The sequence below is a fragment of the Bubalus kerabau genome, chromosome 2 (genome assembly GCF_029407905.1).
Source record: "Bubalus kerabau isolate K-KA32 ecotype Philippines breed swamp buffalo chromosome 2, PCC_UOA_SB_1v2, whole genome shotgun sequence".
In the NCBI taxonomy this organism is placed as follows: Eukaryota; Metazoa; Chordata; class Mammalia; order Artiodactyla; family Bovidae; genus Bubalus; species Bubalus kerabau.
The window spans coordinates 182,257,410-182,277,344 of NC_073625.1; the positions used below are offsets into that span (position 1 = coordinate 182,257,410).

At 44.2% G+C, this 19,935-nt stretch overlaps 1 protein-coding gene across 1 annotated transcript in view; it reads right to left on the bottom strand.

Annotated features, from left to right (window-relative positions):
- The window catches only part of BFSP2 (beaded filament structural protein 2), a 76,980-nt gene that overhangs the window by 11,862 nt on the left and 45,183 nt on the right, over positions 1-19,935 (bottom strand). The window contains exons 2-4 of the mRNA XM_055570123.1: positions 16,770-16,852; positions 10,373-10,529; positions 9,247-9,408 (exon numbers count right to left, since the gene is read on the bottom strand). Of these exons, the coding sequence (XP_055426098.1) occupies positions 9,247-9,408; positions 10,373-10,529; positions 16,770-16,852 (402 nt within the window). The remainder of the gene's footprint in view (positions 1-9,246; positions 9,409-10,372; positions 10,530-16,769; positions 16,853-19,935) is intronic.

Consider the following 19,935-nt stretch of genomic DNA (forward strand, 5'->3'; position numbering starts at 1 on the left):
TGCTATTTAGCTGAGGAAAGCTTTTGCCAGGCAGCTACCCCAGCCAGATGTAGGATTAATAGGGAGAAGGCTGGATGCCACCCAGGAGGATTTGGGTTCTCCTTTGTGGGAATTAAAAAGAAGTTCTTGTCTCCCTCAGTGAAACATCAACACTGGCAGAAGAGCTGGCCTGGCCTGGCTGAGCCAAGTCTCTTCTTGAATTTACATGAGAGCTGTTTGGCTGCTGAAGGTGCTTTCTTTAGGGTATAGGAGCAATTCACAGCCTCAGTTGAAGCTGCCAAAGTAAACCCATGGGAGCACGTGGTCTGGCAGACCCCTGCCTTCTTGGTAGTGTGAAAGTGTGCCTGCTGATGAAAGAAGCACAAGAGGCTCAGGAAGGAGGAGTATTCTGAGGATAAAAATAGATTTTTCTTCCTAAAGTAATTATTGAAAAAGTTGAAATGACAGCATTTTTGCTCTGGTTCATGGAGATCACCCCATTCCTAAGAAGGCTCACCTCTGCTCTGCTCCTGCCAGGAGACCAAATGTTGAATACAAGCCACCCTACCTTAATGTCTCAGAGATTTGTGTTGTCTTGTCTTTGCAGATCTCTTGGTTTAGAAGTAAGATTCCTATGCTTTTCTTGGGAAAGAGCTACTGTTAAGAAATATCCAAAACAGATTTGAGATCAGCAGAATCAGGTGCCAGGAATGACCAAGAATTGAAGCCAAGGACTTTGTGTCCACAGCACCAAGCTCAGGGCCTGGAGCCTGGTTTGTGCTTGACAGGCGGCGTCTGAATGAGTGAGCGAGTGAAGATTTCTTGGTAGAAGGTGTGAGGACAAGGTTGCAATGGCGAGTGATCCCCTGATAGCCAACTGGGTGTTGACCAGTCATGGGGTTGAAAACCCAATATAGGAGGTGAGGACCTGGGTGCGCCCTTACAACACCTGTGATTGTGCTGGGTAGTCAGATAAAGAGGAGGTGCGACAGCCTCTTCATATTTCCTACTCTTGACTCTCCACACCTGCCCCCAGCTGCACCAGCTGGGTCACACCACCGCAGCACACAGCTACAGGAACCAAATTCTGGCCCTTGGCTCCTATACTAACACTTCCTTACAGGCTAACAACAACTTTTGAAAGCTAGCTGGAACCACCATAAAATAAGTAAAAAGACCAGTGACAGGGAGGTCCCTGGTGGTTCAGTGGTTAGGACTCTGTGCTTTCACTGCCAAGGCTTGGTTTATTCCCCCATCAGGAAATTAGGATCCCTCAAGCCATGCAGTGTGGCTAAAAAAAAAAAAGACAAGTGACAAGCTAGGACGATATCATGGAGAATTAATTATTTCTCTAACGTACAAACAGCCACTACAAACCAGTAATAGAGTCCAAGACCTAATAAAAATGGGCAAAAGATATGATCTGATAGAATACACAAAAGCAAATATGGATGAAATTCAGCCATGATGTTCTACCTTCCTCATAATATGACAAAGGCAAAATAAAAGTACACTGAAAAACCATTTTTGCCTATAATATTGGCAAAGATCACAAAGAGATCACAGTGTGAGAATTCAGTCTCGAGGATGCGGGGAATATATATTCTCAAACATTTCTAATGAGAATTGTTACAACCTTTACGGAAGGTAATTTGGCAATGTTTATCAAAATTACCGATTGCACATAATTTTTGCTCCAGCATTTCCATGTCTATAAATTTATCCAACAGATACATTTTTATATTGGGAAAGGAGGGACATACAAATTTAGTGACTAATCATTTATAATATTATAGGAAAGACTGGAAGCCACCATTCATCAACAGGGTGCAGGTTAAAAAAACCCTGGGATACACATTAGCTGGAACAAAGGTTGGCAACTTTTCTGTAAAGAGCCAGATAGTAAATGTTTTAGGCTTGGCAGACCACATGGTCTCTGTTGCAACTACTCAACTCTGCTGGTACAATGCAAATACAGCTGTAGACAATATGTAAATGATGAGCATGGCTACATTCCAATAAAACTTTATTTGTGGAAAAACAGGCAGCAGGTCCGATATTGCTTGTGGGCCAGATTTAGCTTTGTTGCCCTCTGGGGTACAATATTGTGCAGCTAAGAAGCAGTATGTTCCAAATAATACTATTTGTGTAAGAAGAGAGAAAATATGTACACATTTTCTTGTATATGCATAAAATGTCTCTGAAAGGGGACATAGGAAAAGGGTAACATTTATTGACCCAACAACAAAGCCTGGGTGCCTGGGACATGGGTGAGGTGACACTTTTCACTGTTGGTTATTTTGTACATCTTGAATTTTGAACCAACTGAAGGTATTAGATATTAAAATGAATAAATAAAATAAGAAATAAAAGTAAGCTGGGGATCTTTTCAAAGCTGACTCTGTGGTGTTTTTATGAGGTTCAGAAATGCTACATGATTCCTCTTCAGTGCTTGCTGTGAGGACTTATTTCACGGAAGAGCCATTGAGATTATAGCCAACTCATCAGCACACAGGGACCCCCAGATTACAGATACTCTCGGAGTCTGCTTTCCCAAAGGAACCCCCCCAGTTGACTATCGTGGCAGGACCATATGGAGCTTCTAATTTCCCATCTTACAGTTGAGTGCCAGAAATGCATTTAATCCAAGTTCATATACCCTAGAAAATATTGACTCTTCCAGGTAAAAGCAAGCAAAGAAAAGGCACAGACACAGCGGCCTGTATAAAATATACCCACAGGGCAAGCTACTGTTTGTGAATACAGATGACATGGTGACATGTTATCCAAAGCTTCTAGTTGCTCACAGGTAGATCTAGATCCATGCTGTCCAGTATGGTAGCCAACTAGCCAACACATAGTGATTATGTAAGAAGTCATAAAAAATAAATCAAGAGTTCAGGTTCTCAGTCGTGTCAGGCACATTTCCGGTGCTCAATAACCATGACTGAGCTGCCTCACTGGACTGCTGCACAGGTCACAGAGCAGCCCCTTCCCCCACCTGCCCACGGACATTTTCATCAGAGGGCACCACTCCAGTCAGTCTCAGTGTCTTCTCCAGCTCTAAGTTAGCAACAACCAGAAACCTCACAATTCATCTCCATCTGTTCAGCTTTCTTCATTCTTAACCGTCTCCACAATCTTCATCCTGACTATTTGAGGCATGATGGTTACAGCACAGACAAAGTTTCTGACCACAAATGCCTTAAACTGATCTGAGGCGAGTGTGGCCTATTGTCAGGGCAGGAGGCATGGGAGCAATCGATTTGTTGGGGAGCCCCTGCCCCTGAGAGATTCATCAGAGCGCCGCCCCCTGCCCAACATTAAACAAGCCTTTGATTATTGTGCACATCACCCAGCTGCAGTGAACAAGGACAGAGATGCAACTTCTAGGAATTGGGGGGGAGGGCCTCCAATTCCATCAAGGGCAAACTGAAGTGGTTAAGGTCAACCTTTCAATCCCTAAGCAGCCTGATTCAGAAACTTTGGGAGCTCTTAGTCTGCAGAGTGGCCCCATTTCTAGGAGGACCGCACACTGTAAGGAAAAGATCAGGTGGAAGAAACATTGGATTATATATATCATGATGGACTGACACTGACATAAAAGGCTATGCATGGGTGTGTGCTAAATCTCTTCAGTTGTGTCCAACTCTTTGTGATACTATGGACTGTAGCCTGCCAGGTTCCTCTGTCCATGGGATTCTCCAGGCAAGAATACTGGAGTGGATTGCCATGCTCTCCTCCAGAGGACCTTCCTGACCCAGGGACTGAACCCCTGTCTCCTGCACTGCAGGTAGATTCTTTATCACTGAGCCACAGGGAAAGCCCTCAAAAGACTGTAACAGGCATTTAGGATTACATTCCTGAAAGTGTCTTTTTGGCTACCCAGAACATCCTTTTCCTGTTGATGATATGATGCTTGAATTTTTGCACCTGTGAAAGAAAAACTTAGTAGAAACAGCCTGGTTGCAGGGAAACTAGAAGCTCCCGGCTCTTTCTCCTCCTTTTCTCCCTTTCTACTTGCTTCCCTTTCTTCCTTCCTGGTTGCAGAAAACACATCTGTGAAGTGCGAATAACAATAGTTCCTACTTTTGAGGCTGTTTGAATGAACAGAAAGGATGTCAGAGGTCTAGCCAGCACAAATGGCCTCACATGGTTATCGGTTTAATTTTTGAATTTTATTAATAGTCTTCTAACAATGACGGACAGATGACTTCAATGAACCCGTAAGTTCTGCAAAAGTTTTAGGAAGAAGAGCACTGTAAGATCTTAACCTAGCCAAGGTCTGGGTAGAGCATACTTGCACTTAGGACTCTCTGTTTTGTCTGTTACTCTACAGAGTGGAAATATCTCAGCACATGAATCTAGGAAACAGGCAAATAATAGCGACTCTACTGGATTTCCCAAGGTGGTCTTTTAAGGTGGTAGTTGCAGACTGGGTCGGAGAAGGCAATGGCACCCCACTCCAGTACTCTTGCCTGGAAAATCCCATGGACGGAGGAGCCTGGTGGGCTGCAGTCCATGGGGTCGCTACGAGTTGGACATGATTGAGCGACTTCACTTTCACTTTTCACTTTCATGCATTGGAAAAGGAAATGGCAACCCACTCCAGTGTTCTTGCCTGGAGAATCTCAGGGATGGAGGAGCCTGCTGGGCTGCCGTCTATGGGGTCGCACAGAGTCGGACACGACTGAAGCAACTTAGCAGCAGCAGCAGCAGTTGGGTAATGTGTTCCATGGCTAACCAGGTGGTCTGGAGGGTGGTATGGCATGCTGTTGGAGGTTCTCAAAGTATACCCAGATATCCTGAGTTGGGTAACCACATCAAACAGAAAAGAAAGGGCCAGACTTTAAAACACTCTAGAAATTCTCTGGACCAACCTGATGCCCCAGTCACTGAATCCTGCAACTTGAGAAACTCCAAAAACTGGACCAAGGTGGGAATGTAAATTGATACATCCACTATGGTAGACAGTATGGAGATTTACTAAAAAACTAGGAATAAAACTACCTTATGACCCAGAAATGCCACCACTGGGCATATATCCTGAGAAACCATAATTGAAAAAGACACATGTACCCCAATGTTCATTGCAGCACTATTTACAATAGCCAGGACATGGAAGCAACCTAGATGTCCATCAACAGATGAATGGAAAAAGAAGCTGTGGTACATAAATGCAATGGAATATTACTCAGCCATAGAAAGGAACACATTTGAGTCAGTTCCAATGAGGTGGATAAACCTAGAGCCTATTAAACAGAGTGAAACAAGTCACAAAGAGAAAAACAAATATGGTATATTAACGCATATATATGGAATCTAGAAAGATGGTACCAATGAGCCTATTTGCAGGGCAGCAATGGAGATGCAGACATAGACAACAGACTTATGACATGGGGCTGGGGGGTGGGTAGGAAGGGGAGAGTGGGGATGAATGGAAGGTGTAGCATGGAAACAAATACACTAACATATGTAAAATAGATAGCCAGTGGGAATTTGCTGTATGACTCAAAGAACTGAAACTGGGGCTCTGTGATAACCTAGAGGGGCTAGATGGGGTGGGAAGTGGGAGGGAAGCTCAAGAGGGAGGGGACATATGAATACCTATGGCTGATCCATGTTGATGTATGGCAGAAACCAACACAATATTGTAATTATTCTTCAATTAAAAGTAAATAAAGAAAAAAAAACTGGGCCGCTGAGGTTCCCAACATCTATAACACCATGACTAGAGAGAACCTATCGGGAACTTCTTTACAAGCTTTTACTGATTAAGAGTTAGCAGGAAAGTGGTAGCAGATGCCACACCACCCTCCAGACTACCTGGTTATCCATGGAACAAGGTAGATAGCATCCACCTTGACTCCTTAGGTGACCCGTTAGTTCTCCCCAGCTTCCTTCCTGCTGCCAGATTCTGCAGCTGGGAGCTCTCTCTGAAGACTCTGAAAGGTCACTCAGCTAGCAGATGTCAGATGACTGTCAGGAGAGGGTATTACTACCCCAGCTTCCTGATCTCTCTTATATTCTTTACTGTCCCCCAGACCCACCGTGGGGATGCTCCAGTCTCTCACAGTGTGAGCTGGCTGGATAGTGTGTTCATTGGTTCACTTCTCTGCTTCCTGCAACTTCCAAAGAAACTACCTACACTTCAACATTTGTCTCAGGATCAGTTTCTAGGGGAATGTAAATGAAGACAAATTAATCATGTCAATTAATTTTTAGCCTCTCCAGACTGAGAGGTAATTAAACACATGTCTATATTCTCTCTGCAAAAGGTTTTGAAAGCAGTGTGTGCTAAGCTATTTCACATTTACGCTTTGCTGCCAAGAAACAGACAAGAGATGTTCCGGCTGGACAAAAGTTAGTCCCCGAGGGCATGATGGCAACTGACAAAACTATTTATTGGAGGACTTTTGGCTGTCAGTTCTGATTGCTGTGGATGATTAGAAGAATTCACTCATTCTGCAAATATTTTCTGAACTCCGCCTCTCTGCAAGAGGCCCACTGGAAGCATTGGCCAAACTGAAACAAATACTGTCTGTATTCTCTGAGATGTAGCTTTCAGATTACTCTATTTAAAATAAAAAAAAAAAAACCAACTCTAATGGATCTGTTTAGAATTAACATTTGAATGACTGTTGGGCTGATGATGATTCTCAAGAGGGTAAGGGAAGAATAATAACTAACAAATTTTTTCTTTTTCATGCAATGCACAATTTATTTCTGTTACTTACAGAGCCCCTCCACCCTTTCCCAGAGAGATAATCACTATGGTGTGGTAAGGACCCCGGGGGTGTTAGGACAGAAGCAAGTTTGCAGACTGCTGGGTCAGTATGATTTAGCTTTGGGAACAGGGCCAAAGAGAAGTGACAGCCCAGCGCAGAGAAAGGGTCCCTGGACCCAGAGTCAGGAGAGCTTAACAGTGGTGTTACATCCAGCTGTGTGACCTCAGGACATCAACTACCCTCTGTGGGTCTTAATTTCCTCACCTCTAAAATGAGGGTATGGGACAGATGGTCTCCAGGGTCATTCATTGTAAATATTCATGAGTCCCCTAAGAAACAATGGACCCAAACCAAATCTATGTTTTGGTTTCACTTTCTCTCTGTGCTGTTTCACCTCTCGCGGTTGTGGAGGCTGTATATCAATGGAGTTACTAGGCACTATTTGCTGTGGAAATTGTTTGTAGTGACCTGGCCCAAAGAATTGAAAGAAGAGGTGTTGGAAAGGGGTAGAGGGTAGAGAATTGGGGAGTGGAAGACACTTTCTGGACTGGAGAATTTGGGGGGATCCACATTTCTGAAGACCCTGTGGGGAAGTTTCCTGTTGATATGTGGGGGCAGAGGTTGAGGACGGCTGAGAAAAGAAAGAACAGAAAAGGCCTTCCTCATTTCCTTTTGGTTGATTTGATCAACCCATGGTCCCCAACCTTGGCTATGTGTTAGAATCATCAGTGAGCTTAAAAGCCAGGAAGTTCCTCTCCTCCTTCTGATTTAATTGGTCTCGGGCCTGGGTATTTTTGAAAGTGCCCTAAAATAATTTTGCTGTGCAGTCAGGATTGAGACCCACTCAATGGTCACCAAGACTTCAGAGCAACCCTCTTGCCTTCTTTCAAATTCTATCTAATTTTTCTCACTTCCTTTCTGCTTCCTTTCCTCTTCTGCTCTTTCATCCTCTGCCTCAGAATTCCAGAGTCATGAATTGGTGGGAGATGGAGAAGGGAAGAACAAACCCTGTGCTTTCTATTTTCTGGTTAAGTCTTTTCTTATTTCTGAGGTCTAAGAAAAGATGCTTTCCCTCCACAAATATAAATCATACTTTTAAGAAAAGTTTGAGAAATACTCAAAAACAAGAAAGAAAACACACCACAACGTGAAATGGGTCCCTCGCTTAAAGACAACCACCGCTAATGCTAATACCTTTACATTACAGGGTTTTTTCTTTCTGATTTTTTTTTAAAAGGGAGACCTTTTCTTTAGAGCTTAATTAAGGTATAATTGTGCTTAAGTCACTCAGTCATGTCCAACTCTTTGCAACCCCATGGACTGTAGCCCACCAGGCTCCTCTGTCCATGGGGATTCTCCAGGCAGGAATACTGGAGTGGGTTGTCATGCTCTCCTCCACGGGATCTTCCCAATCCAGGGATTGAACTCAGGTGTCCCACATTGCAGGAGGATTCTTTAGCATCTGAGCCACCAGGGAAGCCCAGGAATATTGGAGTGGGTAGCCTATCCCTTCTCCAGGGGATCTTCCCGACCCAGGAATTGAACCAGGGTCTCCTGCATTGCAGATGGATTCTTTACCAGTTGAACTACCAAGGAAGCCCTAAATTATGTAATTATAAAGGTATAATTGAAGTAAAATAAACTTCCTTCTGACTTTTTCTTGAGGCTTAGCTTCTTTGTTTGAATGCTTTACCCACTGTGTATAGCAGGGGTCAGCAATTACAGCCCAAAGGCCAAATCAGGCCCACTCACTTCCTGTTTCTGAAAATAAAGTGTTATTGGAACACAGCCATGCTCACTGGTACTTTCTGTCCACAGCAGTTTTCACACCAGTGGCAGAGCAGAGTACTGCAACAGAGGACCTCTGGCCCAGGAAGCCTCAGTATTTACTATCTTGTTCTAGAGCAAGTTTGCTGGCCCCTGGTATGTACCATTCTCTACTCTCTTTATTACCCCCATTTTACCTTATTGCCTGAGCAGTCCCCATACTTCTGTCAATGCTTCATAAATCTAATTTCTAATAATTGCCTGATATTCTACTGCATGCTTAGGTTGTGGCTTACTCTTTCTCCTGTTGTTAAACATTTATCTGTTTTTCCTCCCTTTTCACCCTTGTAATAATAAATGCTTTTTTCACCCTTGTAATAATAAATGCTTCAGTGGGTATATATGGATGTAAATTTTATCTATATTTTCAATTATACCTTTAATGGAGTCTAGATTATTCAATTGGTAGGTAGGGGCATTTTAAGACTCTCGATACATATCATCAAATCCCTTCCTCAAAGACATCAGACTGGTTTGTGCTTCCCAAGAACTCAGGGGAGCACCCACATGCTTGCCAACATTGAGTATTAACATTTTAAACATTTTCTGCGTTTAGACAGGTGAGCAAAAAACTATTGCTGTAAATTGCATGTCTTTTTGTCTAGTGAGATTGAAATGGTTGCTTTTCTTCTTTCACATGTTGGCTGCTATTCATCTTTGCTTGGCCTCCTTCTGCACAGGGCAGAGTGAGGGTGCTGGTCTTGCCTCTCACCTTAGCTTGGAGCAAGGCTCCCGCCTGCAGCCGGTTCTTTTCAACATCTCTTTCCCAGTGAATTCTGATCGTCTCAAGGATGTCATCCAGCCCAGTGCCAATGGGAACATTCAGTTGTTCCAGCTCAGACCCTGCCAGCTGTTTGTACAGCATTTTCACATCCTGAAAATGACAACATACACCTCACTGAGTTCAAGAGGAGAAAGAAAAGACATGAAGTTCTAGCAGCCAAAGCCCAGCTCCAGGAGCGATACTTGGCTTCTCAGTCTGCTGCTGCCAATCGTGGGGCTTCACAGAGACAGGCAGCTTGGGCACCATATTCTCTTTTCCCTAGGATGCGTTTCTTAAGTTGGTCTTCACAATCCCAGACCCACCCAAAGCAAAACTCAAAATAAATCACAACACAGAATAAGCAACAAAAACAGGATGAAACTTATGAATTTCATCAAGTCAGAGTAGGCAGAAAGAAAGTTAAAGATAACTGTGATGTTTTTAAAAAGGGGTACCTTTTAAAAAGGGTGACAAATATGGAACTAAGAACAGGAGGAAGTGGTTAGCTCAAGGTTGGACAAAAGAAGTAACTTCCCAATGTGAACATGGTAAAGTGGGTTTTCACTTTTTCAACTGCAAGCATTTTAGATCTTGGACCAGTGACAGGTGCAATGTAGTTTAGAATCAGCGCAGTTCTGCAGGACACTGGACCACATCACCGTTGGTGGGCCCCTTTGGTCTTGTCACTCCGATCTGACCTAATTTTATTATAAAGTGTGACTAAGCCACAGCCTGGATCTACTCTCAGAGTTATTTCATTTGTTCTGTCCAGTGTTGAATGACGGTCCGAGCTAGAAACCTTGGGAGATGCTCCCTTTAATTCAACACACATTCCATCATACACTGCTGCCTGGACCTGCTGCCTCCCCATTTTTGTACCTGCCTGGTCCCTGAAGCAATTGGAGTTTGAGACTCAAGATAACCTCACCCACTATAAGAATCTGATAATATTTAATTGGCGTTTTACCCACAGCCCAGAGCAATTGACACAGAAAGGCTGTTGTCACTTGTGTTGTGAAGCTCAGCCAGACAGGTGAGGGCTTCTGGACCTGTAGACAGCCCAGTCCCCACCTACCTCTTCATAACTCCTGGACAGAAAGCCGAGTTCTTCTTTCAGGCTTTCTATTTGACTCTCCAGATCCATTTTTGATGAATTCGCTTCATCAATGACTTTATACAGAGAGTTAATTTCCTCTTCTGCTGCCTTCCTAAATGGCTGCTCATTTTCGTACCTGTAGGTAAAAGAAGCCAATCAGCAAGATTGGATAACCCCAAAGCAAAACAATCAGATTATAAATGTGACCAACAGGCTAATTATGGGATAGTCAGGAAATGAATATTAAAATTCAGTGTTTCAGTGGGTTTGAAAGAAAGAAAAGAAAGTGAAGTCACTCAGTCGTGTCTGACTCTCTGCAACCCCATGGTCTGTAGCCTACCATACTCCTCTGTCCACAGGATTTTCCAGGCAAGAGTACTGGAGTGGGTTGTCATTTCCTTTACCTCAGTGGGTTTGAGGACACTGTTAATGCAATTGTTACATATTGATTTATTAAAATGAAAATGATTGCAGCCAACTGCTGAAAACAGGGCACCTGGGCTAACAAAGTATGAGCCTCATGGAGCACTGGAAGCAAGGAGCTCTAGGGAAAGCTTCTCCAAGAGACCATATCCAGGTAAGGGGACCAGTACTGTCGTCATTGTTCTAATTTGTTATCCTTTTAACCTGAGGATACTTTAACAAACACTACTGAGAATCTGCTAATTACCAGGCTATGTGTTAATAATCTCAAAATGAAGAACGTGTTCCTCTCTCCAAAGAGCCCAGGTAAAATTTCAGGACTGTGGCTGCAGACCCAGATGTCTTCAGAGGCCAAGAGGGGGATATAGACAAGTGATGAAGGCCAGGTCCGGGCCAAAGTGAGAGGTGGGGATTGACACGCCTAGGAACACACATGCTTCAGCAACAGGGGCCCTGGTGCCCATCCCCTCCCCAGCACTGCAGCATCAGAAGGGGTGTGCCTTTCTCTTCTACAGCAACTGGAGACCTGGATTTATATGTGAACTATGCAATAACACGGGGCTTGCCTGGCAGCTCAGATGGTAAAGAATCTGCCTGCAGGAGACCCAGGTTTGATAACTGGGTCAGGAAGATCCACTGGAGGAGGGCATGGCTACCCACTCCAGTATTCTTGCCTGGAGAATTTCATGGATAAAGGAGCTTGGTGGGCTACAGTCCATGGGGTCAAAAAGAGTCAGACACTACTGAGTGACTAACACAGACACACATACATGCACAGACACAAGTGTGAAACCATCACCTCTGAGTCACTTCAATCTCTGGTTTGCACAGGCCTTTTTTCCTAACAACTATCCAACATTTTTTCCAATTTCTTCCAGTGTCGCTCCTCTCTTCCACCACCATCCACTCAGTCACATTTCACATGTTACCTTCATCTATCCACAGAAGGGAGATGTCTCATACCTCTCATTCCAGAAAGCATCTTAAGGTCTTAGAATTTTAAGGAACTTTAGCATTTGACTATTGCAGTGGAAGAAAAGTTATGACCAACCTAGACAGCATATTGAAAAGCAGAGACATTACTTTGCCAATAAAGGTCCGTCTAGTCAAGGCTATGGTTTTTCCAGTGGTCATGTATGGATGTGAGAGTTGGATTGTGAAGAAGGCTGAGCACCAAAGAATTGATGCTTTTGAACTGTGGTGTTGGAGAAGACTCTTGAGAGTCCCTTGGACTGCAAGGAGATCCAACCGGTCCATTCTGAAGGAGATCAGCCCTGGGATTTCTTTGGAAGGCATGATGCTAAAGCTGAAACTCCAGTACTTTGGCCCCCTCATGTGAAGAGTTGACTCATTGGAAAAGACTCTGATGCTGAGAGGGATTGGGGGCAGGAGGAGAAGGGGACGACAGAGGATGAGACGGCTGGATGGCATCACTGACTTGATGGATGTGAGTCTGGGTGAACTCCTTGAGTTGGTGATGGACAGGGAGGCCTGGCGTGCTGCGATTCATGGGGTCTCAAAGAGTCGGACATGACTGAGCGACTGAAATGAACTGAACTGAACTGATTTGAACTGATTGCAGGTGACAATCCCCTGATGGTATTATTGATAGGTGATCATGCAGGCTCGGCTTCAAAACTTCCAGCAATGGGACCTCATTGCCCAAGGCCACCAGGCCATTTTTTGAATGATTCTAACTATTGCAAATTGCCTCCTTCAAGAGCTTTAGTTTCCATTCCTATAAGAGTCTGAGTTCCATCCTCTGCAACACCTGAAGTCAGTTTAAATCCTTCACTCGCTGTCCCCAAATCCTTCACTGGCTGTCCCCAAATATTTGGAGATAATCCCTTACTCACTCCCTCATCCCGTCTCCATCCCCTCGACCCCTCCAAGACCTTTCTTCTTCAGGTTAAACATTCCCCTTCCTTCCTCCATTCTTCACGTAAATCAGTTTTCATATCCATCATTATTAAGGGCGGGGTCTATGACCCTTTCCGTTTTGTTTTCCCAGCACCAGGTTTAAGATATATTTGTGGAATGATTAGAAATACTCTCACTGGTCTACATCCTTCTTAAAATGTGATACAGAGAACAAAATGTAAAACTCCAGATATTGCCTGATCAGTTCACAGTCCTGTGGGAATGTCTGCCCCTTTGTTTAAACCCTTTAATTCTATTCATCACAAACCCTAAGATTTGCATTGTGAGTTTTTGTTTGTGTTTGTTTGTTTCAGTTTGACCAGCTATATTTGCTGGACTAATCAAGGAGAACCCCTGAACATTTTTCATAAGAGCTGCTTGAAACCCAGTTTTCCTGTCTTCTCTAAGTGTACCTAGTATTTGAACCCCAAAATAGGAGTTCATGCTTATCCTCTTACAGTTTCATTGGCCTATTATTCCAATGTGTTGGGAGCAGAATCATGATTCTGTCAGTCTACTCTTCACCACCCCCACTGGCTTTGGATCGTGGGTCATTTGGTCACATCTGCTTTCAAGCACCTTGCAGTTAAAAACAGTAAATGAGGAGACTGAGGACAGAGCCCTGTGACATACCACCAGAGACTTCCCTGAGAGCTGGACCTGTATCTTTGGATCAGCACTCAAGGGTGGTTTCTGAAGCATTTTTTCTGTGTTCTATATGTGGGATTACATTTTCTACCCAAATGTATTCTTTTTTGAAGGATTGTATTCTTATTGACATTTAGTCCCTTTGGAGACAAATCCTGTCTCTCCAGCTGAAATGGAAAGCCACTCATATAAAGGGGATTGGTCCCTTTTGACCCAGGTTGGAAGAATCCTTCACTGCCTCTGCAGTCCTGTTTTGCTCACCTGGCCAGGGAGCCTGGTCCCTTCCAGCACATGATCCATTCAGCATTACTGGATGTTTTGGTTCCCTAAGGACCATTTTTTGGGAAGTCCTCTGAGGATTTGAAATATCTCTGTGACATCCCCCAAGGCTGCTGTTAAACTTTTAGCCTTTTTTTTTTTTTTTACCACCCTTCTTTGAGTGGTGCTTCAGTTAGAACCCCTGGGTGCTCATGGCACCCAGAACTGTCTTGCCTTGACCTGCAGGCCTCCCTGACATGACAGTGTCCATGGCATCTCATCACTTCTGCTTGACTGCTCTATCATCAACTCAACTCAGCTTCCTCAAAACCAAACTCATTATCAATGCCTGAATTTTAGACAAGCTTTCCCTCCCCAATTTCCCATTTCATTCAAAGAATCACCAGTGTTCTAAATTACTCAAGTTCAAAGCCTGGGATTTACCTTTAACCTTCTCTCTTCAGGTTGTCTAAGTAGATAATTTTCAAATCCAGCCAGTTAGTTCTTCAACCCATCCCTCAAGTCTGCCCACTACTACCATCCCAGGCCAGCCCTAAACTACACCTGCCTTCTAGTGTCTTCCCAGACTCACAGTATTGCCCGCAGAGTGACTGTACTTAAGCACACTGAGTCATCTCTCTTCTCAGATGTCTTGTCGCATTCTCTGTCTCCTCAATAATCTGATAAACTGACTTTCCAACCACTGTCTCAATCCAGACCCTTCACTCCCATTGTTTCCTACTCATTTGCCTGCCTCTTCTCTCTACCACTACAAAGCTTCCTTTAAAGCTCAAGTCTGGTCATGATGGGCCACTGCTCAGACCCCTTCTGAGGGTCTCCTCTGCTCTCAGATAATGTCTGAGCCCTTTGGAATGGCTGACGTGGTCCTCCAGGATCATTTGCTCTACATGCCCCAGTCTCCCAAGCTGCTTGGAATTGCAATAACACACCATGTCTTCTCACGTCCTCCCAACTTGCCACATGTGCTCATTCTGCCTGGGAAGTCATGAGTCCTTTATTTGCCTGGTCAACTTCTACATGAGTTCAGGATCCAAATCTTTTGCCAATACTCCCTCATTTGGGCTCATCTCAGTGATGGCATCTATGCTCGGTGAGACCACTGTCTGCTCACTCCTCTGTCTTTGACATTAAACTGTGGGCTCATTGAGGTCAGGAACCATGCCTGATTCTCTTCACTCCCAGCATCTGGCAAGGGGCCTGGGATAAGCGGACATTCAAACACATGTTGAACTCATTTATTCACTCATTCAACAAATGTTTGTTGAGCATCTATCTCATGTCCTCTGTTTTAGGAGCTGGTGATACAATGGGGTACAAAATAGATCAAACCCCTGCTTTCAGTGAGTTTACATTCTATTCTTTTGAATGGCAGGACAAAGGTATGTATGAATGTATGAATTAATGCCAAAAGGAATAAATGGATGAAAGGCATTTCAGTCAGATCCTGTTTTATCACACTTATTAAATTCCACCTTAAATTTAGTGTGAATGGTTTGCTATTTACTGGTGTTTGTCTTTAATTGTGCACTGAGCTATCATGACTGGATGATGGATCTGCTTCCTTGTGTGCCTGTAACATTGGCTACAGTGCTGGGGAAACAGCAACCCTGGCTGATTGAGAGTCTATTTGACTCCAGAGTGCCACTAATGGAGGCCTTTTAGCAGGTAGAGGAGCGTGGTGTCAGAGAAAGGAAAAGACCAGGGATCTGAGGAGATGGTGGGGATTCCCTTTTTCATCACAGTTCAGTTCAGTCCCTCAGTCATGTCCAACTCTTTTCGACCCCATGGACTGCAGCATGCCAGGCTTCCCTGTCCATCACCAACCCCCAGAGCTTGCTCAAACTCATGTCCATCAAGTTGGTGATGCCATCCAACCATCTCATCCTCTGTCATCCCCTTCTCCTTCTGCCTTTAATCTTTCCCACCATCAGGGTCTTTTCCAAGGAGTCAGTTCTTTGCATCAGGTGGCCAAAGTATTGGAGTTTCGTCACAATATCCTTCTTATTCCTTAAGAATGACTGTGGGATCATGGTATTGCCTACAGACTCCCAACAGTATGCCTTTCTTCTTCATCTTTCCCAGTTTAGGGAATAACAATCCCATGGCTCACCCATTTGCTCAAGTCCCAGGACACTTTCCCCACAAAATATTCTCAAAATCACTGTGCTCATCCATAAAAGGGCATCTTCATTTTGCCTTTCCATTAGGCCAGTGTTTTGCAAAACTCACTCTCCTTCAGAATTTTGCCCTAAATGTTTATCTCCTTTATCATTATTTACTTTTTATTGTTGCTTAAATTTGTCTACTTAAAGACAAACCTTAAATCAACAAACTTTAAAAGCTCTTTATATTAAATAAATTTTAAATTGATACTATAAATGGTAGTACTATAGTGGAAAGACAGTTTCATGGGCCATAAACAGAAGGTAACATAAAAATCAATGAGCATTAAAAACAAAATGTTAATCTTCATACCACTTAAAATGATCTTCATCAGCCACATTTTAGGAAATACTGTATTAGACTCCGAAGAACTGGTTCTCAAGGCTGGATGGACATCAAGAAAGCCTGGGGAACTTTAAAGATACAGAGGCCTGGCCCCATCGCTGGGACTCTGTTTAATTAGCCTGTGGGGCTTGTGTACTGGAACTTTCAAGTGTCCAGGTAATTCTCATATGCCGCTGGAATTGAGAAGCATAGATCCAAACCAGTAGTTCTCACAGTGTGTTCCCAGGACCAGAGTATCAGCATCATTGGGACCTTGTTAGAAATGTGAATTTTAGGTACCACCTACTGAATCAGAAATTCTGAGTGTGGGCACAGCCATCTGTGTGTTCTATCAGTCTCTCAGGTGATTCTAATGTACAATGAGTTTTGAGACCCCTGCTCTAAACCAAGTGACACTCGTGAAATCTCTGAGGTCTTAGACCTATTTGTGTTGACAAGGAGCGCTTGAGCGGGGTGGTCTTGGCTCTGGATTCTCCCAGGACCGCTGTTATCCCATCCAGCCTTCTGTGACACTGAGGTGCCTGCTGCAGACACATTACCCAAGTGGCCCAGGAGTCCTGGGTGTGGAGGGACAGTCCCCTCTGCTGCAGAATGTTACCTCTCCTTAAAGTCGTCCGCGCCCGCCTGGATATTCTCTGTCTGGAGCATGAGCCGTGCGTTTTCCAGGACCGCCTCGCCCACCTAGAACGACCACACACCGAAGGACAAGGTCACTGTCACGTCTTCCCACTTCCCACTGGGCACTCATGCTGGGCACAGAGGCTTTGGGGCACTGCGAGAACTTTTCTCACGCCAAGTATTTTTAGAATTTAAGTGTCCTTCTTTAAGAGAGGATGAGATAGACACTGAAGTCTAAAATCTGGATGTATTTTAAGGGCTTTTAGGGTTGGATTTTGGAACAAAAAGATTACTTAAGGCAGACTTGTCCATAGCCTCTTTCACAACGATGAGCTTTTGGCTCTCCAGAGAAATTTCTGGCTCCTTAAACAAAGTTTCACTGGTTCAACCTAGTGTCTCTTAACATTTTCTGGTCATGGATGTCTTGAGAAGCTGATGAACTCTCTAGACCAGTGCTGTCCAACAGAATTTTCTGTGATGATGGAACTGTTCTATACTGCGCGGGCCAACAAGTGGCCCCACGTGGCTACGGAACACTCAAAATGTGGTAAAGGCAACTGCAGAGGGGGATTCAATTTTATTTAAAGTTAACTATTTACATTTAAATAGATGCTGGACAGCACTAGAATTCTGTCCACTCTGAAAACATACATGTGAACGTAAACATTGTACATACAGTTCAAAGGTTTCATGGAGAAGAATGGTTTTCCAGACTTGGACCATAACACCTCTCAAGATCCCCACAGGTGGGAATTAGGGGGGATGGTCCTCTTTTTAACCTGAGAAGCTTCTTTTAAAAAACATATATATTTTTTACATATTGACTTCTATATAATCTTCAGTTTGGGCTGCGGGATAAACTAACTGGTATTTTATTTTTTTAATATAAATTTATTTATTTTAATTAGAGGCTAATTACTTTACAATATTGTATTGGTTTTGCCATACATCAACATGAATCCGCTACGGGTGTACACATGTTAAGAAGGAGGCAAGAGGCTCTCTTGGTGACTCAGTGGTAAAGAATCGGCCTGCCAGTTCAGGAGACACAGGTTTGATTCCTAAGTCAGGAAGATCCACATGTCCCAGAGCAACTAAGCCCATGTGCCACAATTACTGAGCCCATGCTCTAGAGCCAGGGAGCTGCAATTACTGAAACCTGTATGCCCTAGAGCCCCGTGCTCTGAAACAAGAGAGCCCTCACAATAAGAAGCCTGTACACTGCAACAGAGAAGCCCCTGCTTGCCACAACTAGAGAAAAGCTCACACAGCAATGAAGACCCAGCACAGCCAAACATAAAAATAAATAATAAAATTTTTTAAAGATGGAACCTGCAATGCAGGAGACCTGAGTTTGATCCCTGGGTTGGGAAGATACACTGGAGAAGGGAATGGCTACCCACTCCAGTATTCTTGACTAGAATACTAGTATTCTTGACTTCATGGAGTCATAAAGAGTTGCATCTGAACAAAACTGAGTGATTAACACACATAATAGGTAAAGATTTGTTAAGCTGTACCTTGCAGATTTGTGTATTTTACTATATGTAAGTTATGTTTTTGGCTTCCCTGGTGGCTTAGATAGTAAAGAATCTGCCTGCAACGCAGGAGACCTGGGTTCAATCCCTGGGTTGGGAAGATCCCCTGGAGGAGGGTATGGCAACCCACTCCAGTATTCTTGCCTGGAGAATCCCACAGACAGAGGAGCCTGGAGGGATACAGTCCATGGGGTCACAAAGAGCTGGACACGGATGAGTGACTAAGCATAGCACAAATTATCTTTAATAAAAATATGTAAAATTGAAAAAATAAAATGATGCAAATGACTGTTTTAAGCTCTTATCAGTCCTTTGCTCTTAAAAATTAATGAGTTGCAATTAATGAGTTCTTTGCTGACTTGGTGGAGGACTTCCAGCACCAGAGGTCAGAGACTAGAGTGAGATGAGAAAGAATGGGGAGAAGGAGACCCCAGGATCCTTCTCCCCTGTGTGTGTCAGGGTGGGGCTGGAGCAGTGAGAAGATGAGGTTGCTGTTGGGAAAATCAATGGAGTGGACAAACCACACAGGATGGCCCTACTGGATCAGAAGAGCACCATTCTTTCCACTTGGAGCTGGGACTTGGTCCACCCTGTGTTTCCTGTTTCCCCAGCAAAGTCTAACCTCATTGTGCTGAAGTAGCCCTCCCCAGGTTAGCCCCTTGTTCATTGCTGTGTCCCCAAGCTCTGGCTTGTGGTGGCCATTCCATCAACATCTGGAGAAGTACCAGGGTTGGTCAGGAAGGGGTGAGGGGAAAGCATGGGTCAAGGTTTTATTGTGGTTTTCATGGGAAGAAATGGGCATGGCAAGGCAAGCAGCTGGGACTGGCTGGTTTAAATAATTTCAGTGGTCTCTATGCTATAGTGGTGGTCCCCAGTTGTCTGGTACCTAGCCCTGGGTGGTCGGAGCAGAGGAATATTGCCTCCTGGAAGGTGCGAGCCAGTAATGGGAATCAGGTTGGGGTACTGACTCAGAATGGGCTGATTTGCATCTCAAAGGCATTGTCCCAGGTAAGTGGTTACTATCTCTAGGATTTGCTAGCCCCGTGAAAGTGCAGTCTCTGCCTGTTAATGAGGCCCCAGCTGTCAGAGCATCAAGAATACAGACAAGAAGAAGACATAGTTATGTTGTTGGATATAGTTCATTCAAGGGCTCTGGCTAAGTGAGGCCTCTGAGCACTATCTCTGGCAGCCCTGACCCAGCCCTCTCTTCGTCCTCTTCACACACTGCCACTCCCACATCAGGAGCCCCTTTCCTTGTCTCTGGATGCTCAGTGATGCCACCTTGCAGATGATGAATTTGAAGCTCAGGGCACTCACTCTGCTCATTTTCTCACAATTGTACCCCTGGCAAATATTACACCCTGGTATGGGACCTCGAGGCATAGAAGGTGTCCAGATTGTGGGCTCAGAACCCCTGATACAGAGAAGATGGCTTCAGAAGTGCTCTAAACTATATGGCCATGTGGGGCCGATGTGGGCAGAACAGGCTGCAGTTTGTACCATCTGGAAGACCACCTTTAAGACAAGGAATAAAACAATGACTAATGCAGGACTTCCCTGGTGGTCCAGTGGTTAAGAATCCACCTGCCAATGCAAGGGACACTGGTT